At 46.3% G+C, this 25,178-nt stretch overlaps 1 protein-coding gene across 2 annotated transcripts in view; it reads right to left on the bottom strand.

Moving 5' to 3' along the window:
* The window catches only part of EZR (ezrin), a 47,985-nt gene that overhangs the window by 7,252 nt on the left and 15,555 nt on the right, over positions 1 to 25,178 (bottom strand). The window contains exons 3-8 of one of the 2 annotated variants that reach the window (XM_059401362.1): positions 16,617 to 16,700; positions 11,707 to 11,802; positions 10,647 to 10,921; positions 9,939 to 10,022; positions 8,877 to 9,023; positions 2,065 to 2,161 (exon numbers count right to left, since the gene is read on the bottom strand). In XM_059401362.1, coding sequence (XP_059257345.1) covers positions 2,065 to 2,161; positions 8,877 to 9,023; positions 9,939 to 10,022; positions 10,647 to 10,921; positions 11,707 to 11,802; positions 16,617 to 16,700 — 783 coding nt within the window. Of the gene's footprint in view, positions 1 to 2,064; positions 2,162 to 8,876; positions 9,024 to 9,938; positions 10,023 to 10,646; positions 10,922 to 11,706; positions 11,803 to 16,616; positions 16,701 to 25,178 lie in introns of those variants that run through there. The other variant, XM_059401363.1, reaches the window with a different exon arrangement.

Consider the following 25,178-nt stretch of genomic DNA (forward strand, 5'->3'; position numbering starts at 1 on the left):
CCTGTGGAATCCCCACCCTCATGAAAGAAGTCTGACAGTGTCGAGTCTGCAGCCTTGGTCAGGCCTTCCCGACCCAACCATCTGGAATAGCCACACTGGCCCCCAACCCTGCCCCCATCTCATCCTCATCGGTGGTAAGACACAGCTGCACCACGGGATTCCCGGCCAGAAAGCTCCTTCCCTGTGCTCACGCACCTCTCCGGGCAGCAGGCAGGCTCCACGAGGGCAGGAAGCCCGCTCCGTTGCTGCTGTGCACACAGTCCTAGAACACGGCCCTGACTCACAGTACACAACCGACACAAGCTTCTCTCTCCTTGTTTTTTCTTTAATCAACGGCTCCACATAAAACTAGTATATAGTAAAAGTATGCTCAACTAATTCAACCAGAAGCATTACAATTGCTTTTGCTTAGAATTTCAAGATTAGGAAACACTCTGCAGCTTTTCATAAGTTAAACTTATGCCAAAACACACACGCAACTTAATCTTTAAATAGCCCAGTCCAGTCCAGTCTGCTAGCTTGTCAGTCACATGTCTAAAAAAAGTTCCAAAAAACGAGCACTACCCTGTGAGCAGACAGCAGCCAAGCCACGGCCCTCAGGATCTTCTCGTTCTGACTGCCTTGATCTCATGGCCCACGTTAACATGGGTACACGATGACCCCCGGGCTATGGTGCTGAATGTGAATGCGGCCTGTTTCCACGGAGCTGGAGAGTCTGTATTAAATGCTGCTTTAACTGTCAGCAACTACGCAACTACCCATGGAGGAGCAGGAGTCAAGAGTTTACAAACAGCAGGAAACGTTTTCAATAAAGGAGAAAATACTTTCATGAACCGCTTCAGGAGTTCTGGTTTTCACTTATGTTGGACTAAGCGGCCTGTGGGGAGTAGCAGTTGGACAATAAAGCCACTCGCTGTTCCACACGGGGTATCCATCACCCTGCAGATCCCAGCCCCAGAAGGCTCCAGACGGCCCCGGTCTGGACCACAGCCCATGCCTGGCCTCTCTAAGCCCCACACTGTAACCAAGACATCAAGTCCTCTCCAATCTATGATTCTGGGAAAAATCGCAGCAGTCTAAGGAGGAAGAGAGAATTCTTCAAAAGCCATTTTTTTTTTTTAAAGGATCAGATTTCCGATTAGAAGATGAAATCCTCACCCATTCCGTCACACTACAGTGGGTATGTACGCCTGCATGTCTCAGATTTTCTGAGCCATCAGCTGAAAATTTAAATGTCAGCAGAATACATAAAACTGAAATGTAATTTCTGTAACACTCCAGTCTTTGCTTGCCTTTACTGGTTCACAGTCCATATTCTTCAAACTCCAGGAACTGAAATCTCGTTTCCAGCAAAGCCCTCCCAGGCCGACTCCCCCACCAGCCACACTGGGAGCAGCTACCTCCCTGCAAGGAGAAGGCGCCTGCGGAAAGGGGCTGGGGGGCCGGAAGGGGGTCAGAGGAAAGCAGGCGTGCGCGCGTTTGAGGAAGAGAAAGGAGGTGAGGCATGAAGGACCACGTGGACCAGGAATGCTCCAGAGACAGGTCTGACTTTTCCTAACATGGGTAAGCTGCAGACAGCTCTGAAAGCTAATGCTGGCCCTTGAGGCTTGTAGCAATCATGAGTGCCCCAACTAGCTTCCAGGGAGACAGGTGTGAGCCCCCCCACACCCCCAGTACACCCTCTAGAGGCAGGCTGGTTTTCCACCGGAAAACCAACATTTCAGAAGCCTAGAAATGCAGCATTTCAGGAGATGCTTATCATCTGGCGAAGGTCAATGACTCAGAACTGCCCTTTCCTTCATAAGGAATGAATACCACTTGAAAGCTCAGGGGACAGTCAGCTAGTGATTGAGGGACACCTGGGCCAGCATGTACCTCTACTTCAGGGGGTCTTTGACCTTCAGTGTAACCTGCTGACAATTCCTTTAACAAACCGCCCCCCCACCCAAGCCCAAGCACGCACACAAGTGTTTGTCATACAGAGAAATCTGTTCTCCTGAAAACACATCTGGCTGTTAAGAATGAGAAACTCTAAGTCCTCGCCTGGAATCCACAAAAACTTACAGGTGCCTTCTTGTCGATGGGCTTAATGACAAACTTTTTGTCATTGAATGAGATGTTCCTGATTTCACTCCATGGAAAGCCAATCTTTGGGGTCAACCTGAGGTTAAAAAAAAAGGGGGGGGGGATAGTTAGATTTGTGCTTGGATTGCAAAGCTGTTCTTAATATTTTTATTTTAATTTGAAAAAATATAAAGGTAGCCCAGAAAGCACAATATATATAAGATACATCATTACCAGAGGTCCTACCTATGCTTGGTAAGGTCAGGTCCAAGCTCGAGGCAATCTCCACAAGTTCATTAATACTAAGTCTTCGCAACCCTGGGCATCTCCCTGTGTCTAGTCCACCTCAGCCAGTAATCTCAAAGTCAACTCCAATCCCTGAGCCAGCACACCACTTTACCCTACGACAGCTCACACAGCCATCTCCTAGAGCCTAACTGGTTCCTTGTCCCCAGAACTCCACTTCTAGTCATTAGTCTGACTCATTTCCCTTGTAGTCAACCTATTCCCCTCTTCCAAAGTGCCAGTCCCCTTCCTAGGTTCCAAAAGATGAAACCCAGGGGCCTCAACTTAGCATCCAACAGCCTTCTAACCTGGCCTCAGCTTCCTGACACCCCGATTCTCACAGGCCCTCCCTGCCTGAAGAGCTCTCTCCTCCTCCCTCCCCACCACAAACCTGCACCCTCCAGAACAGCTCAGCCTCCTTCGATAGCCTTGTCCCTTCTCAACCCGCATCTCTTTTGCTACACGAACTGTTCACTTTGTTCTCTCTCTTATTTGCTCTTTGAAGACCAGGCAGGTAAGCTTTCCGATGCAAAGATCATGTCTTAGGTATTCCAGGCATGCTCTAGTCAGAGCGGGGGCTCACCAACAGAAACAGAAAAGCCCCTGGTGTGGTTCCGTCCAGCACCTGCCATGCTCATTTTCTGCTGGGCTGATCTGTCCACTGCTGGCAGTGGGGGAATACAGTCCTCTCCTCCTATCTACTATAGTCTACTTCCCCCTCACATCTGCTAGGGTCCGTTTACTGTATTTAGATGTCCTGATACTGGGTGTGCATATATTTGCAACTGTTCGATGTCCTTGAGGAGCGGAGGGCTTGGTATGGATTCCACTCTTCTGGGTCTCATTCAGTGCTGTGTGGCCTGCTCCCCTGGCTGGCCAGAGACCCTCCTGTGTCATCCTCTGACTGCTGAGACAACACTAGGACTACTCGCCCCTGAGGAAAGCCCCGGTCCTGCCCACTACTGGCTGAAACTCTGGCTCTTTGGCATCCCCAAGAAAGTTCACCCTGTAATTTCAAGACCACACTGCTCTACTTAACTTCACAACTCCCACCGTGTTCTTCATCTCCTACACCTCCAAAATTTACTCACGGACACCATTCTAGAAGTAATGACAGACCCTCAAGCCATTACTCAAAGCCACTGCCATCAAAACCTAACCCTTCCCACAGACCATAAAAACTTTAAATTTAGAAAATAAGCAGAACCTCCTGCCCTACCAACATATTTAATTAAAAACTGATGGGCAGCATAGGTCTTACTGTGACAACCCAAGCCAGGTCAAGTAGAGAGGGTGGCTTCTGAAGGCCAAACCCCACAGGCAGCTCTTCGAGGACACAGTAGTTCTGCATCCCCGGGGAACGATGCCATGGCACCGGCCAGGTTGTGGTTTTAAGTGCCAATCCTTTCTGGCATGAGCCTCTACGGCTCTGTCCTACAGGGTCACCAATGCCTGCTGAGACACATGTGGCCAACATGCTTCACAGCCAAACAGGCAGGGAGTTTGCTTTGCCACTGATCAGAGGCCACTGTGTTTGCAGGCCTCTGGGCACTGGAAAGGAACTCAGGTGCCCCTAATGCCTCTTGCCTTTACCCCGGGTCCCCACGTGGAACAGCTGGGAGAGCGACAGCAGGTGGCCGTCTGCTCGCTGCTTCCGGCACCTGCCCCCCACAGCACAAGGGCACTTTGCTACTCACTTCTTGGCTCTGCAGTCGCCAGCACAGCTGATCCCCAACTCTCAAAACGCCAGGAGGCTCAGACGACAATTTAGAGCCATTCAGAAGCATGAACGCAGGACCAAAGGCCACATATTTTTTTAAAAAGTGGGATTCTCCAATAAATGGGACCAGAGCTCTTTAGAGAAACAGTGGATTCCAGTAAAGAAGTGCTCAAAAAATAATGGGATCATAGCAAAAGGGCTTAGGATCCAACTTGAGAGGGACCCTCAAGGCAAACTCAAAAATTTGAACAAAATAATAAAAGTAATAGATTATAGCCCATAGAATAAAGTATCCATCAGTCCATGCTGATCTAAATAACTGAATAAAGAGAAATTGGCTGTGTTCAGTAGATGGATACATGTAAAATAGATTTTTTTTTTTAAATCACCGCTTCTCAAAAACCACAGTAGTAATTGTTTTATGTAAGACTGCTGAATGGATGTGAGAACTAGGATATTTCCACAGCTTCAGAGTGTCTCTTTAAATACACTTATCGAAGTTAAACAGAAAGAGTCGATTATCATATGGTTTCACTTACTTGTGGAGCATAAGGAATAACCTGGAGAACATTAGAAGTAAAAGAAAAGTGAATTGGAATCAGAGGAGGGGACGAAGCCTGAGAGACTGTGGACTGAGAAACAAACTGAGGGCTCTGGGGGGGAGGGGCTGAAGGGAGGGGTGAGTCTGGGGGTGGGCATTAAGGAGGGCATGTACTGCATGGACACTGGGTGTGGTACATAATGAATCTTGGAACACTGAAAAAATAAAATTAAATTAAAAAATAATAATACCTAAATACACTTATCGACTACAAAGGCAAAGACAGGAACTGCACAAAGCAGTCTAGTGGAGAGCGCCTTGACCAGCAACCAAAGTTAGCACCACCCGGAGTAAGATGTTCTGGTATCACATATGGCCTTAGGAGGGGCCCTGGGAGCGAACGGCAGACTCCTGTTGGGCCTCTGGCCCGAACAGGAAAACTCAACTCTAACTATGAGAAAACATTACACAGACCCAAGTTGGGTGTAGGACAGATGGGAATTCTCTGTACTTAATACTTCTGGAACATTTTAAAAGTCTGAAATGATTTCAAAGTGAAAAAATACATGGCTGCTAAAAATTTAAATTCAACGTTTGCAGCTGGGGGTGACGATAATGTTCTTTAAGATCTTGACCAGAGTCTGCATGTTGCAGGCTGTGTCTATCTACACTCAGCAAGAGAACACTGAACAAAGTATGCACTTCACTGTACTTAAATTTTACATCCAAAGACAAACAAGGTATACTGAGCCCTTGCAAATAATATGCATTTTGGGGACAGTATACAGATGTCTGCAATTTATTTTGAAACCGGTCTGAAAGAGAGGGCCAGAGGATATAGCGACATGCAACAGGGGAGAGACGAAAAAAGTAGCAAAACGCCAAGGATAGAATCTTTTGAAATTTTTCAACCCCCCCCCCCCCAAAAAAAGGAATGAGGTAGAGCTCTCTGTGGGCCAAGCAGATGGCTCTGCCTACACCATTCAACAGAAGCAAAGACACTTGTTGGAGTCCACGGCTCTGCAAGGCAGCCTCTCAAGGAACTCGCCCCTCCTGCCTGCTGCTGGCCGCGTTGAGCCCAGCACAAGGCTGCTCCCCCGCCTCACGCACACCCAAACACGCAGAGGCCAAACTCTTCTCTGCCAGTCCGAGGTGAACTTCTGAAGTTCCTACTCTCGGTGGACTACGGAGTCTCTGACACAGTCTCTGTAAGAGACTAGGAGGGGTTTTTTTTTGGTTTTTGAAAATTCTGTTTCACATTCAAGTTAGGGTCACAAAGGTCAGAAAAGAGAGAAGGAATGGACAAGGGTGGTCCTGGCGTATCTGATACAAGAAAACTCATACGAACTGAAAGACTGTCTTCTGCTCCCCTCTCGTCCAGCTCGGTAACCACTAACTCTGCTCTGGCACGGCGTGGTCACACACACAAGGGAGGCCGCTGGAAGGTGCATTCTGCCCAGGAGTGTGACCTCAGAAACTAGAAGCAGTGACTTTAAACGACTGGCTTATTGAGACGCCTGGGTGGCTCAGTCAGTTAAGCATCTGCCTTCTGCTCAGGTCATGGTCCCCACTGGGTTCCCTGCTCAGTGGGGAGTCTGCTTCTCTATGTGCTGCTTCCCTGGCTCGTGCGCCTACTCTGTCAAGTACATAAAATCTTAGAAAAAAAAGAAAATGACTGGCTTATGTGATGTTCAAGTATCTACCAGACACATGTGATACTATATATACTACACGTATGTCAGAGTACGTACCTCCCATTACCACTACTGTGCTATACAGAGTTCTCTAACAGCCACCATCCTGACTGGCTTATTACATATGTAGTAAAGCTACAACTGTAATCAGAGGAGGTGATTTTCAACTCTTGAGTGAGGAATTCAAGGGAAAAAGACACTGGCCCTTGCTCTGGCCCCAGCTTGTCTGCAGCCTTCTCCAGTTATCTTCTCCCTTCAAGGGCACGTCAGGTTACCTGCTGGAGCCCGAGTGCGCCACCCTGTCCCAGGCTCCAGCCTCCGGGAGGACCAGGAAGACTGGGGGACTCAGCAGTGTGGGAGGTGTGAGCCCTAGGAGGGAAGGAGTGCTCTCACAGGTCTGAAGAACTTGGAACTTGGGGACAAGGGCGGGTTCCTCTCACTGTTTTGTCTTTGTTGGTTTTGATATGATGATGCCAAGTAACACAGCTAATCTGAACGCTCTGTTTCTAAGCTGATGATGGCGCACAGGGAAGGGGTCTGCCTATTTCCTCCCCCTCTAAGCTTCCTCCTTTTCTCATCTACGGGATTATAGACAGAAAAAGACAAATGTTTTCATTCCCACGTGCTCCCACTCACTAGCTATGTATCCTGTGAAAAGGGACCTCAAGAGATCTTTCCCAACGAGGATATATTTGATTCTGAAACAGAATAATAAAGGTCCATTTGTTTATTCGCAGGTGCGCTAAGTCCCTTATCGCCCAACTTACTCACTCAATAGATCCAATTTCTCCCTTGAACAACATTCCACAAATGCTCTGCTGAGGGCCGTGTCCAACACTCAACACAGCTCGGAGTCACCCCAGCTCTCCTCATACTCGAGTCCGCCTCCTGCTTACACTGGTGACGAAGTGGTCAATATTTGCTAGAAAGGAGAACTCAGGCCTACTGACTGAATGTGTGGTCAAGTCTTTCTTCCTAACTGAAAAGAAGGATGCCTTCAGGGGCGGGGAGGAGGCAGGAAGTGAGGCAGGAAAACCCTATGCCCCAGTGTTTTCTTGGGGGAGAAGACCCCTTTGAGAAGACTACCAGTTTCACTGGCAAACTGGGGAAATAGGAAGATAGCAGGAAGAGACTGAATGGACCACAGCACTCAAATTTTCACTTGGAAAAAATTAACATTTATGTGGGCTGGTGATAGTTACAAACTGACATCAGCAAGTTCCTGGCTATGGCTGTTTCCCGTAGCTGGAAAAACCTGTTTAGACAGCTCTGGCCACAGCCATGTTACAAAATCCGGTCATTCAAGAACGGAGTTCTGAGACAGAGGCAGTTTCCCACGTCTATTCCCACGAGGGTACCGCATTCTCACTTTAGGCACAGCCTGCTGACCAGTCACTGGGCTCTGACAGAGGGGCCTCTGGGAGGACCAGGGGCTGGTTTCCTGAGTCTCCCCAATTGTTCGTGCTTCTCTACAACACTGGGTGCAGCTCACACAGGGAAATAGCAAACCAAGAATCCTTGACACTCACGACTAGGTTCTCAGAGGAGTGCCTGGGATTCTCTGCAGTCTTCCCTGACTAGGACCAGGTCTTCCAGGAGAGAGATTCTCTCCCACCCAATTCTGGCCCTAACTAGAGGGTCTAGGAAGGCCTGACACCAGCCCCTGTCCCACCCAAGTGAAAGGTGTCTGTACTCTGGGTTCTGCCAAGAAGACATGTGACTGAGACTGAAGGCAGACTGTTCGTGTGACAGCGTCTGCTGCCAAGTAGGGGCACCCCCTTTGGGAAGGCCAGAGAGAGGGTTCTTGCAGGTCTGAGAGCACATCGGAAAGGAGGGGAGGGGGAGGATATGTAGGAGACCCAACACTCAAAGGCACAGGAACCACCATGGAAAACTTGCTCTCACCAAACGAGAATGATCTGTTCCCTGTGCATCTAGCTCGCCGGCAGCGAACAGGCACACTCACAGCGTTTGTAAGCACAGGGACAGCCGAAAGCAGCCAGAAGGGAGGGCCTGGCTTGCTCTCTACTGTTCCCGCAGACCTTACTCAGCACACACACAACTAACCTGTGGCCATTAGACACCTCTCATAGGGTCAGAGGATTTAGCTAAATTGTCTGTACATAAACCACTGTTTACAGATTCATCTTAAGGGCTCTGATAGCACTGTAACTATTCTTGGTTGGATTAGCACAAACTTTAAGCCACCAGCCTGGCGAGGACTGCCTGGGTGGTATCTGTGGTGTGCCAGTGCCCACGGTGGTTGGTGGCAGGACCTCAGTGGGAGGCCAGGGGAGGCCTTCCTGCAGCTCCGCTCTGTGGGGTCGTGGGTCAGCACTTGGCACCGTGCTGGTGGACAGGCTATGGTGACAGGAGAGAACAGTGCACACCTTGGGCCAACCTCTGACACAATGTGGCCACTTTACAGTCGAAAAGCCCTTAAAGATTCACACACTGGACTGATAAACCACCAGGGAAATACTTACAAATAAACTGTGTCGACAGTTGCCGTTTCTCTCGTTTCCAACCCCAACACCTCACCCACTGACACAAATTATAAAGTTCGACTTACTTATCATCTTTCTCATAAATATTTAGTCCAAGGGCATCAACTCCAAGCCAAAGGTCTGTTCCTTTTTTATTTTTTATCTCAAAATAGTTGATTCCATACATTTCCAGGTCCTGAGCAATCTTCAGATACTCCAGCATGGCACTGTCTCTAGCAGGGAGAACAAACAGGGACACGGTTATTCGTGCTGCTGGATCCTGAACCGCAAAACCACTCTGGTGGCCCCAAAGGATACGGCCCCACAGGCAGCTCTGGTATGTTGGCCAACCGCTGGCTTCGCTGCTGTTCCTCTGGTGGCCATTCACAACCAGACCCTGAGAGTTCCTGGGCCCTGACCACTGATGTACTTCAGACCTGCTGAGAGCTGAGCTGACTCACACTGGTTTCTCTGGACTCCGATTTTCCTTCCAGACTGTCCTGGAAGCAGTCTTTCCCAGGACACAGTCTGCCCACAGGCTGCTGCAGGAACTCCCACTGTCCATGTCATCAGCAGCCACCACTTAGGCCTTGAGCGCTTTCCTTCCCCAAAAGGTGCTCGGGACAGACGAGAGCCTAAGGATGCTAAACTGTAGAAGAACTGCTGAGGCTGGGGAAAATGCGCGGAACTGCTGCTGCTGATGCCCCAGCTGAGGGGTCTAGGCCAACAGAGAATCTGGCCATTTCTCACACCCAACAGCCACAGGTCACATCGTTCCTCCTTCACGCTTCCTTCCTGCTTCTTTAATAGCAAGTGTTTTCACTTGGGATCGATTTTTTCCCATTGTGAACAATGCCCCTGCCGCCTGACTAAAACAGAATTACTTCAGACGCAAGACCTTCTCTCCTCTAGAAAAAGCAAGGGAGGCTTTAGCTCCTGAGGCTTAAACTGCTTCTTACCCCCAGGAACGTACACCTGGCTTTAAGAAAACTCTTCCGAGCAACTATTCCCTTTCACTGCTCTGCCACACTGGGGCTAAAGCCCATGGCAGTGGCTCCAGAAGCCAACCACCCCGAGGACCCTATCTGGCCTCAATGCCAAGGCAACCCTCTGGAGAGGCAGGAGCCAGCCAGCCAGCCAGCACTCACTTGAGCATCCCTCGGTGCTCGGCGTGCCACACCTGGATCCGGTCCTCCCACTGGTCCCTGGTGAGCTTGTGCTGGTCCATGACTCTGAATTGCAAAGAAGGCACAGGACAGTCACCACAAATGGCCAGCAGAAGAGGCAAGCAGCAGGCCACCACCCACCTAAAAACCTTGAGTTTTCTTTCAAATAAAACCACCACAAAGAGTGATTCTACTTCCTAATATGCAGCATTTTGGACAACTCACAATTTGAGAATTAGGATCTAGAATAAGACATATCTAGTCTTGCTGGAAAAATTTTTAAAAGGTATTTTATATTTTAAGGGGACTCTTCTTCCAAGATGGGTTTAATTTATGTGACCATTAGTGAATAAAAACAGATTTAATGCGGCCAAATCATTATACACCAAGGAAAGCTAAGAAATGTGATTACGTATATAACACAGCTGCTCTTCCGTCCCCTTTCCTGCTATGTTCTTTACGACAGACTCTATACAGGCATATCGGTGCCTGATGGGAAGGCTATGGTAGGTCAGTGCCTACTGAAGGCCAGGGCACGTGCCGAAGCACGCAGATTAGAAAGTGCTACAGTCCCCGCCTCGAGCAGCACCTACCCTTGTGCTTGCTGACCGCTTCTACTAACACACACCACCTATGCCCTTCAAGGATGCAACCAATGCTCTCATCCAGGCCCGGACATCCCTTGCTCACCTTTGGGGGATCAGCCGCTCAGAGCTGAGGTACCCAGACTTATGTGTTTCTTTATTATAGTCTCCAAACTTGGCCTGCACTGCATAGGAGCCCAGGAGCACCGCCGTCTCAGGAGGGCAGTAAATCTCATCGCTGAGAATTCCCTCCTTCACTTGGAGGAAGAAAAGCTTCTGTGTGATGTCCTGGATGAGCTCCTCAGACACATCTTCGGGGTAGAACTTGGCCCGGAACTTGAACTGGAGAGGATTCTCCTTTCTCAACTCCTGTGCTGACACCTGCAGGCCCAGGAAGATAACATTTACTCCAAAGTTACCTTTTAGCACATATGACAAAAAAAGGCCAGCTGAAGTCCTACTGCCCTCCTTAGCTGAAGTCCAGCAGCAGGCAAACAGTGACCCACCGAGCCACCGAGTGCTGGCTCCTAACTTCTGGGGAGATGGTCCCAATTCCAGAGAACTCAAATTTAGAAGCAGCCTGCCTAGGGACCTGTGAACCTGGCATCTGTTCCATGGCCAGTCAAGCCGTGGGACATGTAACTTATATTTAAAAACGACTCACGTTCCCTCCTTTCAACCCCTAAATGCCCCCAGACTTACTATAGTAATATTGGAGGAAGACACAGGTTTGGGAAAAGGGGCATTTTCAAATTGTGTGGAGAAAACACATTTAAGCTTATTGGTTTTCTTTAGATAATGGAATTATTTAGTCTTTGGAGTTGGAAGATAATCTATCACAGGTTCAAACAAAGCAGTAACAGGTTCTTACAAAACAGTGAATGATTCATGGTTTATAAGATTAACAGTCTCACTGGGGAAAAAGAAACTAAGGTCAACTAAAAGGTACACAATTAACCATCATATGAGTGAGCAGGAAGGAGAAATGCCAAATCTAGTTTCTAACCAATATCCCCCACTTACTGGAAACCTGCAAGCTTTTTTTTCTGTAAAAACTTTTATACAAATAACAAGAGCGAACAACAGAAGAGTGAGGTGCTCCAGTTTCAAAGTTAACAGAGCAGACCAACAATCCAACAGCCTGTAAATAGTTAACTCTGACTTACCTTTTTATCAAGTTTCAACCAGGTAGGAAATCCTTTATTATCCACATACTGGAGGCCAAAGTACCACACTTCCCGAAGGCCGATGGTCTTAACCACCTGTGCGAGAGAGACAGGGGGGCAGGAGCTGAAGCAGACGGGGAGAGCGAGGTGCTGGCCGCTCAGAAGCACCCTGCATGCCTCTCCTACACCAACCTGACAGGAAACCCAATCTGTTACTAGCAGAGGCTATTCCCCCCAATGCTGGGAACAATTTATTTTTAACATGCACTTGAGAGGATTCAGGATTTTTAAATCTCAGTCTTTTTAATCTTGTAATTTCTCATGCTTACTCCTCTGTACTCCATTAACTTTCCTGAGCAGAGACACCCAGCTGAGTTAGAGTAAGCACACCATCAGGCACCACCCAGGGGACACCAGGAAGTTTGTGTCCCAGGTGTGAAGGTCTCCTGTCAGGAGTGCCCACACAGAAAAGGTGTTGCATGTCAACCAAGTGAAGCAAAGCAACCCTCAAGTCTCGCTGGTTGCCCGTCCCTGCTTCTCAGTCATTTAGCCTAGGCCTCTGCTTAACTAGGAAGAGGGAAACAGCAGTCCCTGGCAAGGTGGGAGACAGGCGGTGTGAGCTGCCAGGGAAACGGGGAGACAGGGGAGTTACGCTTCACACATGCCAAGGGGTGACTGCAATTCTTCCAACCTCCAGAAATTTGAAATTCTGATACAGGAAGGTAGAACCCAACCCTAGGCCATAGCAAGGATTTTGTATTTTAAAATTCTCCTCAGGGTCACCTGGGTGGCTCAGCTGGTTGGGCGTCCTTGATTTTAGTTTGGGTCAGGCTCTTAAGGCCACCCTGGGCTCTGTGCTTAGCAGGAGATCAGTCTGAGAGTCTCCATCCCCCCCACCCTCCCCACTGCCCCCTGTCAGGTAGACGTGTGCATGCTTTCTCTCTAAATGAATAAATCTTTAAAATAAATAAGATTCTCTAGTACCAGAGGAAGTCTCCTATGGGCTGTTACAGACCTAATCCCACATTGGTTCTACTTGTGTCTCAGAAACAGAAAAGCAAGCTGCTGGGGACACTTATGCAACATCACCACAACCAAGTCCCAGAGCTCTGCTGCAGTTTTAGTCCCATGACATACAATGCTAAGCCTTTATAAAAAGGTTACCATTTTTCAAATACATGGCTTCTATCACATTTAAAGGGTAAGAGGTCTGAACACATGAGAAATGACAAATCAGCTATCTGAAATACTTGGTTAAAATAAAGTCTGAAATTCCAAATAAACTCCTGCTCTAAGCCTGTCTCCTCATCCACTGGGGGACCAGATGCTTGCTGGAGCTCCAGGAGTCTGTTCACCATACACCAAAGAGGGGAGGCAGGGTTCCATCATAGGATAATGTGGAAGAACTTGGACTCTGCTGTGAACCCTGCTATGTCTTTTTAGAATAGCTGATATGAAGACCAGGTTTTCTTTACCCAATCTTGCAAATTTCTCACTCCCTATAAATCTCCATCTCAACATTTGGATATAAAACCTGCCCTGCCTTACTCTTTGCATTGTTTCAAAATTGCACAAGAAAGCCCCATATACATAAGCAATCTAGTCCTATATTCCATCCACTGAACTGTAGCCTTAGCCTGGGTCCTAACCGGCTGAAATGATTTCCTATCTGCTTGACTTCCCTCCCCATCCCAGTTAGACTCTCGCTCATTTCCATGGCCACAGTGCAGACGCTTCTTCTCCCTCTGCTATGTGGAGCAACACCGTGGTCACGACCCAGGGCTCTCACTCACTCAGTGAAAAGCCTGTCCCTAGGCACCCTGATCTGCCAAGTGTCTCTGTGGCATCTTTATCTCCTTACAGGATAACTGCCTGCAGCATGTTTCAAAGCCTTACTTCTATTCCAATGGCTTCCCCCAAACGGCACAAATGAATTTAACCTGCTTTCCTTCAGTCCCTTCTAAAAATCAATGCTAAAGCCCTCCTTACAAGGGAAATCCAGTATTCCTGGGAAAAAGCACCTCACCATTCCCTCTAATGTCCTCAGCTCACCCTAAAGCTGATATACACCATGGAAGCAGAATATGAACAGAGGTGGGGTCTATTTCTTTATCTCTGCCTCAGTGGTGTTTTAAATGGCAATTTTGGAAAGGAAAATGCAGGGACAGGTCTACTTAGCTTAGTCAAGTGGCGGCTGATGGTGGAAACAATGGGCACACTGAGTCACACCCTTCTCGCTACCTCACGAACTTTGGTAGCGGAGAGGCACTGCTAGGCCCTCCATGGGATCCCTGGACGAGATTCAAGGCGTGGATAAGCCAAGAGCACTGGGGCGGAGCTGGGTCAGTTACCGCAGAAGAAACTGAAGATACTCACGGGGTGGAAGAGAAGATTCAAACTAACCTATCTCTGAAGTCTCTTTCAGCCCATTCCATTTAAAGACCATGTTCTAGTGACTGGTAGTCTGGCTCATGAACAACTTTCCCAGACCTAGAAGGTCATCAGGTGAGCAACAGAGAAAAGGACACAGACTCTAAAGACATAAAGAAGAAAACATGCCCAGCCTGGTGTGGGGAAAGAGCCCCAGAAGGCACCCAGGGTGTCCACTGAGAACTGTCCTGACCACCCCAAAGGTGGGATGTTCTCTGTGCCATGTGTTACCTTGGGAGGACATGGAAGGATCAATGAAGGGATCTTCAAAGAGACAAGCATAAATAAGGAGGGCTGGACACCGTGAGCGCCCCCTGCCCCAGCCCCGGCCAGCTAGAAAACCTTGGGCAATTCTCATCTCCTCTGGGCCTTGATGTCCTCACAGACTTAGCCATTTCCCAGGTCAGCTCCAGCTTTAATGTTCTCAGATCATGTGGGATTTTTCACGACAGTACACCAAACTGTAAGAAACTCAACGGGAACTCTGTCAAAGAGCCTTAGGATTCAGGCCTTGTTGCTGAAGGCAGAGTTCAGAGTCTCTCTGTCTTCCACTACTTCCCTTCCCAGTAAGGATGGGTAGTGGGATATCATTACCTGTCCTGGGGGGGCTGGCCAAGATTAAGGCAGGAAACATGACTTGGGAACAGAGAGGTCAAAGTGGGATTCAGGGGGCTTGACATTCTGGGGTGGGGAATAGTAACAGGTGCTTGAATAGGATTGTTCACACAACCAACGAGCTTTGGGATAATTTAGATACTGAACTTATCAAAACTAGGCATGCTGACTGGATTTACGTAGTTAGCACTTTTTAAATAACCCGTGTCTGCTAAGTTCAGGGTCCATTTTTTGCACACCCATTAATCCAGCTCCATGCTACTGGCAGGAGATAACCTAATATAAGAAAAATACCTGGCTTAAAACCAGTCCGAACACCAGACTAGATGTGACTATTCAGCATTTAGGAACACGTCGAGTTCCACCCACAGCTCCCCGGATGGAGAAGTGGAGATAATCCTGGGCAATATGCAGCTCCAGGCCCAGCACACGAGTGGGCAGTTAACAACGTCTACAGAACTGAACCACACGACTGGAGTATTGGAAGAAGGAGGCAGGCTTCTCCAGCTCTCTCCACTCCTCACCCCTTCCAAAAGACCCCAAGGAGCAGACAAGGATCTTCTGAGAGATAGCAGCCTTTCTACCCTGAGAAAGTACCATGAACTCCTGATGGTCTCTTCCCATATTTCTGAGAAGCAGCATGTGAATGGAACAAGGCAGATGGAGGCAAGGACAACAAAATGGCTGAGACATCACAACTCTCACCACCTAACCTCGAGTTCCCATCTCTGTTCCAAAAATTTCTTGAGGGCAGCCCAGCACTCATTTATATGCAAGAATTCTGAGGTGACCAAGGGCCTCCTACCCATCCCTGTTCTAACCACTGACCCACATGGCATTCAACTGGCTCCACTAACTTACTTCCGGATTGTCTTTCAGGAGAACCCTTTAGATTTTTGTCCCAAGTCCAGCCTCACCCACAGCAGTAAATGCCTTCATCCTTAGTGGGTAAGGCAGAGCCAGGGATGACCTCATCACAGCAGCAGAGGGAGAGTGGAGAAGGTATCCCCTCTTAGGGCAGGAGGCCTGACGTGCACACACTGGAACCGGGGTGTGTGTGTACCCACTGGGTGCTCACTTTGGGGCTAAAAAGGAGGTTTACCATCAAGCACAGAAGGGAATCATGAATACCTTCTAAATCTGCTAGAATTCTACCTCCCACATTTCCTAACTGGCACCCATTCCCATTTCCGGGTTTGGTGCTAGGGTACAGAACATCACCTCCCTTATGAGCAGGGCCTCTCAGCGAGGCAGGCTATCGCTCAAGGGACCTGTAAACTCATGTCTGCTCCTGTTGCCCTCTTGGATCCTTGACCCCAGAGCAGAAAATCTTGTTCTAAAGCTTGGAACTGCTCCATGGAAGAGTTATCACAGCCAGCTTTCTCGATGGCAGTCATGTAGAATGGCAAATTCTACATTCACCTTCAGGTCTCGGGAAGAAACACTCCAACATGCAGACGTGCTCTGGTGCCCAGCTAACAGAAGAGCATCTGCTGGCACCTGAGTGAGCTCACAGATGCTGCAGCTGGACATGGAAGTTACGACCTGCTGGGTTCCAGCCAGGCCCTCAGGCAGTGTCTGACCCTCGCTGCACCCTTGGGGTGAAGGGATGGGAGTCAGAGTTTCTGGATATAGCACTGTGTTGATAAAGACTTCCGAGCTTTCCCTAAATTTCCTCTCACAGGGCTGTGAACATCTACTTCTGCATAGTGTTTACGACATGTGAACCCCCTGGAAGGACGGGAAATTGTCCTCCCCTAAGAAGAGAAGTAAGCAGCAACCAATACAGTCAACAAAACACTTCAGATTTGCAAAAGTATTTTGCCTAATTGGGAATTCTCTCTCCTAAGCTCACAGAGACCAACCTGATCAAAAAGCTGTTTTCCTGTTGTATTTGGCTGGATGGCGAACTCCAGCTCCGCATCCATGGTGGTAACTCGGACGTTGATCTAAAAAACAAACCAAAAGGAATTATACTTAACTGAATGTTCCTTCCTTGTAATAATCTGAGCCTTCCACAAAAACTCAAAGCTACTTAGCAACATGGTTAAGAGTAAATTCCTCACTAGTATCCATTCTCATGCTGTAACACACACACACATACGAGCGCACGTACACACTCATGCACCAAAGCCAGCGGCAGACAGCTGATAAGTCCTAGCACTGCACACAGTGTGGACTGAGATGTATGCCTTCTCGGCTTTAACATATTCACACTTCAGTCTAGGCGGTTTTTCTACAAAAATACTTCGATAACCATTAGTGTATTTTCCCATGTACCAGCTCCTACTGACGCTTCTAACAGCCAAGGAAGCACCAGTGGGCTGGTGAGCCTCCTCAAGAATTCCGACCAAGGCAGCAAGTGAGAGGAGGAGAGAAGGAGCAACATACCAGCACGTTTAGAAACACTGGAAATGAAACAGTGAAAAGAGAAATGGTCATACGACCGAAGATCCATCAAAGAGAATATCTGCAGTAATTTAATGCCAATTGTGAAGAAGGTAGTAACCTGGAAAACTGCTTCAGGAATGAAAGACATGACAAGAAAAATGGTATACCCCCCTCACTACAAACCTGTGAGAGCCTGTAGGCAGAGGACAGAAGTAAAATGTGGGGATGGATGGATCATGGGATGGTCAGGTCATAAGGAATGGAGGTAGGGGTGAGGAGGGGCCTTCAAGAGGTCTCGAATTCCCATTGAGCTTTTTGTTTTTAAACAATTCACTTCAGGGTAGTTCAAATTTATCACTTGAGAAAATTCGAATTTACTAGCCTACGGAAAACAGAAAAATCTACTTTAAATCACTGTCACAAAGGAAAACAGCATACCCACTAATGCTTATGATTAAGAAATGTTTGCTTTAAAAAGAGAGAGAGAGAAGAAAAGAAAAAGAAATGTCTGCTTTTAATCATTTTTCAAGTAAAATACGTAAGTAGCAAGACAGACATTTACCCTAAAATCTTCCTGCTTGGATGCAAATATCAAGAGGACAGAGTAACAGGACTAAAACTTAGCTAACAGAGGCCCAAGTGTCCAGCCAGTGCAATACAGACATTGAGCGCCCACATTAGTCCTGACTTCAGAAACAAAATCTGTCTTCATGGATTGTTTCTTCTAACCCTCAAGACTGGTAACTAAGAGATACTTTGAAACAAATACACCCTCTTTTAAAGGTTCTCTGGGTGACAGTAAAGAGAAGTGAGGTATTAATTTTCTAGAATTTCAAGAAAAGTCTCCCCAAACTTTTAAATCTTAAGTTTACAAAGATGAGGCTTATTTTAAATTCTTCAATTATATTAAAATATAAAAACTTCAGTTTCTTTTCTTACGGGCAATAATTTTTTAAAAAAGTCACAAAGTGGCATTTATGAAGCACAAAAGATACAGCTTTCTCAATTATGGTGCCAGATGCACATATTAGAGATGAAAAAGCAGCTCCAGGGGCACCTGGGTGGCTCAGTTGCTGAGTGTAATTCCCAGATCTGATTTGAGGACACAGAATTTTTCTTCTTTTCAAAAATGTCACTAAAATTAAAAGTCAAGTTAATTTTATCAATATATGTGTATATTCACATATGGGGTATGCTCTACAATCTTGAGCTAAGAGGCTGAGATGAGCGAAGTCATGAACCTAAACAAGACATGGGAGAGCGGTATGTTGGCGGCCCCGCAGCCGAGCTGCTCTGCGACGGCTGTGCTCGGTCCTGGACTTGTGACTACCCTCACTGTGTTTCTCACAGGGGGCATGATCAGCACTCTAGGCGCAGGTGTTCCTTCTGCAAGACTATCTCAAGTGCATCCCTGGGCCCACCTACTAAATACAGGTGTCCTCAGTCACCAGGGACCTAAAAGTGCCCCCCACCACTTCCATTTCCCTGAGAAGAAGGGAGGTTGCTACCCAGACTAAGGACCACAGCAGGGCACTGCCTTCATCAGAAGCAGGTTGAGGAGTTCCATGTTTGTAAAGCCTGTTAAGATTACTTTCAACTTTATAGATCTTTAATAATGAAATACAGCATAAACTTGTATCAGTGTTTAAAATTAAGCTTTTACTCAGATGACAGGACCATTTATATACATATTTTGGTCCACTTATTCAGGACTTTAAAAGAAATCAGACTTGAGCAATTACGAATCAGAAGAAATCAAAATTGAGCAGTATCTAAATCTCAACTCTCCCTTTTTGAGAGAGAGAGAGAGAGAACACGCGTGAGTGTGCACACGCACTTGCTCTCCAGCACGCTCCCATGAGCAAACAGGGTGGGAAGGGGCAGAGGGAGAGGGAAAGGGAGCATCTGAAGCAGGCAGGCTCCTCGCCCGGAGCAGAGAGCTGAGCTGAAATCAAGAGTTGGACACTTAGCCAACTAAGCCACTCAGGCACTCCCCCCCAACTCTCCTTTTAAATTATCTTTGTTTTGAGTTTCCAAGGTAAGCAATTGTTTTGAGACTTGGATGGAAGATGATGCTCGTATCTGCAATGGTGCCCAGAAATACAGTGGGCCTGTTAGGATCCTGCGTGATAAGCGGGAGGATGGTCCCACCAAAAACCCAGAGAGGTCCATGTGCTTAAAGCATACCCCCCTGAACCCCGAACCATGTGCAAAGGCTGAAGAAAAGAACGCATGTTTTGTAATTTTTATTGTCTTGTTATTTGCCCCCAGATCACACTTACCAAAAGTTAACACTTGCTGAAGGTAACAAAATCCCAAAGTAATATGGGGCTACAGGTGTATATACAGAATATGCAGTCAGTCACTGAAATCAAACTCCAAAAGGCAGTGTTTCTGTAAGGCCTGACAAAACACTGAAAACCTTTTAAACATTTTGCTTTGTCTGCGGATGATGATGGTGACTGAGTTTAGTTTTGCTCGCACACCCCCGCTGCACGTGTACATGTACACATACACGCACTCATGCGCTCACAGTTGACAGAGTACACGGTAGTTTAATTCAGGTCTCCTCCACATGCTACCCCAACTGAAGCTAAGATACAAAGCCATATTGAAAGTTCTAACAGAAGGAACCAGACTTAACTGTACCCACTAGGTGTAATGGGAATTCACAAATAAGTCAGATAATGGAGCTAACAACAGATTTTTAAACTCCATAGATTAAAAATAATGAGGTTCCTCATGTTATGTACTATGTCACAATTTTAGAACGAAAATGTCTTAGACCCAAGTCAAAATACTTTAAATAAAGATGCCTGAACCCATGCAGGGAAATGAGATTCTAGTAAGTTTAACGCCTATTTCCCATACTGGCCACATTTGGCAGAAAAATCTTCTTTTTGCCCTAGTAGCCTCGCTTAGTAAGGGAGTTGTGCTTTCATTTCAGGAAGACAGGAGATTTTTCTGACTGCCTAGGGCATCAGTATATGCTGCTGGTCTGTATCTGAGAGAAATGTTTTAAAAACAAAAATTGGAATGAACTTAAGTTTTACTTCTAAAGTAAGAACAAAACCAGTCAGTAAAAATTCTTCAATCTAAGCTAAATGCCACGCATGCTTTTTTTCCATGACCATGACTACCGTTCCCCAATACACACCGCACCTCTAGAGAATGCACAGGTTGATACGGGAGTTTAACACATAAACCTCTTTGCCTTAGTTAATGAAGTTAATGAAAACCTAATTGTAATGTTGTCTCTGTCCTCCTTCTGCTTAATAATCTACTCTTTAAAAAATTCTCTTTGCTGTTCTTACGGATTAGCTCAGATCAAGACTGGGACACCACAAGCCAATGAAGCATAATAGCTTCATTTCACTGTTCCCAGCCTGCCCCAGTTAGTCGGCACCTGGCATGCCTTTGGGGCTCACTCACTCTACAAGGACCAATCAAATACTTACTGGCTGCCCTGGGCACGAGGGAGCCCTGTGACAAAAGGACTCAGACCTCCACTGACCTTCACGCACTTACAACAGAACAAACAGAGTGCGCAGGCATCTAAGAGCCCCCATTCACCATAGTTGTTTCTACACAGGCCCAACTACTAGAACCCCTAGAACAGTCAGCCTTTCAACTACCTGAGCTTCCGGGCCTTAGCCCAAGGATCTGTATTTTTTTAAAGCCATGCAAGTGAGGCCCAGCTGATTTGGGGATCACTGAACGGAGGCAAGAAAACACAGCCAGGGGGCCTGGGTGTGAGAGCTGGTGCTGTAGCCTGAGCACTTCCTCACCCCGGGCCTCACTCCCTTTAACTGCAAGCCAAGGGTTGGACGGAAGTCCTGAGGTCCTTCTGCCTCTGACATGCTAGGTCTAGAGTCCAACAGCACAAGGGGAGGTGTGGGGCTGCGATTTAAGCTAGAGCTGTGAGAACAGGCAGGCCCACAACTCCTTCTTAGGGAAGATGTGGATGGACTGAAGAGATTCATGAGAAAAATAGCCAACTGTGATATTATTAAAAGCTGGCCAGGAGACTGTTTTCATGGGGAAAGGAAAAGCTCACACCTGTCTTCACATTTCCAGGAGGGAAATGCAACTCTCCGGCTGCACACAGAGAAGTACAGGTTTCACTGCTCCAAAGAAATAGGCATCTCTTTTTCCAATAAGAGAATGTAAAGGTACAGGTGTTAAACCATAATCTGTTTTTAAAATAAACTCAGTAACAATTTACTTTTAAACAAAAATAAATCCACTCTCCCCTTTGCTTACTCTCCCCCAAACCTGAGAAATCATGAGCATAGACCTGACAGCACGTAGGGGTCAGGACCCATCTCCTCAGGCATCCCAGCCAATTCCTGCCCAGTGGTCCATCCTGAAGAAAGCCACTTCCCCTCATCTGTAACATCAAGCACTGTAACTGGAAATGTTCTCCCAACTGTAACACTCCATGACTTAAAACTTATCTGAGTGGCTTCTGACACATCCAGCTCAGTGGCTGTGCTCTTCTCTGGAACATCATCTTACCTTCACAGGGAGAGGGACGAAGAGGTGATGATACAAAGGAGGCTATTTTGAGGTCACATAAGTGAAGGTTGAGTCTGTTTCCTTTTTCTTTAACAGGAAGATTTTTGAGTGTCTTTGCTGTGTTAATGTCTTTGTCACAAAATCCCAGAATGCTATCCTAGTCAGGATTCCCTGACACAGAAGTTTCTTCCAATATCCCCAAGGACCAGTAGGGTAGTAGTTTAATTTTATCCAAGTAGTAGTTTAATTTTATCAAAATAGTATCTAAAATGCCTTCTAAGAGTCTGAGAGATGTGTTAAAGAGCTGACAATGAAACACTGTGTTTTACTTCCAACCCATGTGTGACTGCTAAACTTCTGGCTGCCAAATTACCTCCCAGTTCTTTCCCTTGTTTCGGTAAATAAATCAAGCCATGCATTTCTTCCTTTGGGAAGTGCCCATTTCCTCCCGAGACACTTTAAAGAAATGTGGTTTAAGATTACCTCTCCAATCACACTTTTTCCAGATTTAATTCATATTGCATTAAAGACCAGGAAGGAAACATTCAAAAGACAAGTTTCTCCACAAACTTTACAGGCAAATAAGTGGGAAGGTCTCTGAAGAAAAGGCAATCAGACCCAATTTTTGTAGCCAGAATGCGGCAGGGGGAAGTTTAGTGATTGTCCTACATACTTAAGACACAGGAAAACCATTTAAGATAGAAAGGAAAATACAAATGATTGCATATGAATGTTTGAATTTCAGGCAATGGATTCAGTTATAACAGGTTAGTCCCAATACTATCAGACCTGCATTTACTCAAAAATTAGTCTGAGTAGAACTATCCAAGCACCACCAAGATTACATTAAGAGCTTGACCTTTCATAATCACTTAAAAATGTCAACGCTGTTTTCCAACATTCCAGCCCTCTTCCAAAGGTGCCACTTCAGCAACTTCCAACAGCTTTCAAATATTTGGATAAGACCTTTCAAATACTTAGAAATGCTCTGATAGGAAGTAGATAGAGTAAATGTTCTCCCACAAATGGGGGAAGAAGGGGAGTGGGACAAGGAAAAATTCTCACAACAGATAAGTGAGTTTTAACAGTTTTCTGAGATGCTATTTTGGTTTATGTAACTGAATAATTACAGAAACTACCGCATTTTGATTTTCATGTTGAGTCACTATGTGCTTTTTAAAAATTAACATATAATGTATTATTTGCCCTAGGGGTACAGGTCTATGAATCATCAGGCCTGCACTCACCATAGCACATACCCTCCCCAGTGTCTGTCACCCGCCGCCCAGACTTTCCCAGATTAACCTCAATGCCTCCAGAGCCCGTCCATTGCTGCATAAAGAAACATGGCAATGAAATCTGGTGTCCCTCAGTAAGTTTAGGATATCCAGCCAGGCGCACCTTATAAATTATTCCCTGGGCCTCAGTGCTCGTCTGAAGGCAGTGATTTCCAAACCTCAACAAGCAAAAGAATCACCTAAAGAGCTTGTTGACACAGTTTTCTGGGCCCCAGGCCCAGAGAGTCTGACTCAGTAAGCCGGGATGGAGCCTGTAAGTCTATGACTCTACCAAGCTCACAGGTGAGGCCATCCAGGATAGCCACTGCTCATCAGGGGAAGAGATTACTATCCCAAACATTCAAAAAGCCACAATGCCTTTTGGCAAAATTATGCATTTACTGTTACTATTTATAACCCATTATGTGAAAATATCTCTACTAAATTTTCATTCACTAGAACTAGAAGTAGAGTTGCAAACTTATGCTTGCATATCCCATATACTCCATATCCCAACAGATGGACCCCTATCTGGAAGTCCCTCTGGATCCTGATCTTATCTTTAAGATAAAAATCAAGTCATTATAAATGAGACTCCAACTCAATAAATCCTAATATCAGCTATGACATGCACGGTCATTTTTCACAAGGACTAGCTAACAAATAACCGACCTCTGTAAAACATTACCATTAACTTAGCAAACCTTCACCAGCTTAGCACAGAAATGCAGACGCGTGAATTCAGCCAAGGGAAGCAAAGGTGGAAAACCACAAAGGCAAGTGGATGTTACTGTTCAGCTCTTCTCCCTCCACATCATAGGTTCTTTTTAGGGGGTCAAAGTAAAGGCTACTATTTAAAAGAAACTTTGTTTATACCGATGAAGTAAAATGTTTGTCTTAGTTAAAAGGGCATTGCTGCTCCCAGTAACAATGTTTATATAAACAACAAAATTATACAGGAGTAGTTGCCACCGAAAATCCATTGACCATATTTTACACTGTTCTAGTTTCTAATAAGCATATAATTTAGAAGATCCCAACTTTTATTCAAGGAAGATAGTCCAGAAGCCACCTTGTTGTTGTACGCCATTCTTCTTCTTCTTCTTCTTCTTTTTTTTAAAGATTTTATTTATTTACTTGACAGAGAGAGATCACAAGTAGACAGAGAGGCAGGCAGAGAGAGAGGGAAGCAGGCTCCCCGCTGAGCAGAGAGCCCGATGCGGGCCTCGATCCCAGGACCCTGAGATCATGACCTGAGCCGAAGGCAGCAGCTTAACCCACTGAGCCACCCAGGCGCCCTGTACGCCATTCTTCTAAGAATAAAGAGGCCAAAAGGAAAACCGACATGTTACACTTTGGGAAGGTATGTACCAAAATAGAAAAACATTACTGCACAGAGAGAGGACAAATACAATAGAAACGAGGTCCTTAAAATACGATTTTGCATTAAATGGAGTAAAGGCCACGGTGATCTGATTGATACTGCACTGGCACAAACACTAAACCACGCATGGTTCCCCAGCCAGAGCAGGGCAAGCAGGGCTCCCTCCTTAAACATTCCCACCACCTGCAGGAGCCATGTGTCACCACATGCCCAGAGCTGGCTGGGCTCAAAGTTTAAAATTCCAGAAATACATGGCTAAGTGTTGGCTTGAAACACCAGACTTCTTGAGGCTTACTGACCTTTAGAGAACATGGAAATAACAGTATAAATACTCTCACTAATAAGATACCGCTAATGGCAAACCTGTAAATCTATGGATAATGACTTACAACATTGCTCTTCTTTTCTTTCAAGCTCCTCTGTATCTTACATTTAAACTACAGCCAATCACATCACTTTCTACACTCTTCTCTTTCAAGATTAAAGAAACTGGGAGTGGTGGTGAGCAAACTGTCTTGACTGTTAGGCGCAGGAAAATTTTCACAGCCAAAGGAAACTGGTCACCTAGTTTGCAAATGTAAAAGTCTGGAATTAATTAGAACAAAAACGGTCAGGCAGTTCAGTAAAAATACTGTGTATTACCATTTTGTCTATAGCACCACAAACCACTCAAGACAGATGGGTAGGATAAATATAAAGCTCACATTCTGATAAAGTTTTCAGAGAGTTACACAAAACTAGGACAATCCACTAGCTCTTTATGACCCAGTAACAGGAATAATAAAATCATCAAATGTTAGGGCTGACAAGAGTCCACTTGTGACAGGTGATAACCACTATACAGCACTTCTACAGAG

This window comes from Mustela nigripes, chromosome 5 (genome assembly GCF_022355385.1).
Source record: "Mustela nigripes isolate SB6536 chromosome 5, MUSNIG.SB6536, whole genome shotgun sequence".
Lineage (NCBI taxonomy): Eukaryota > Metazoa > Chordata > Mammalia > Carnivora > Mustelidae > Mustela > Mustela nigripes.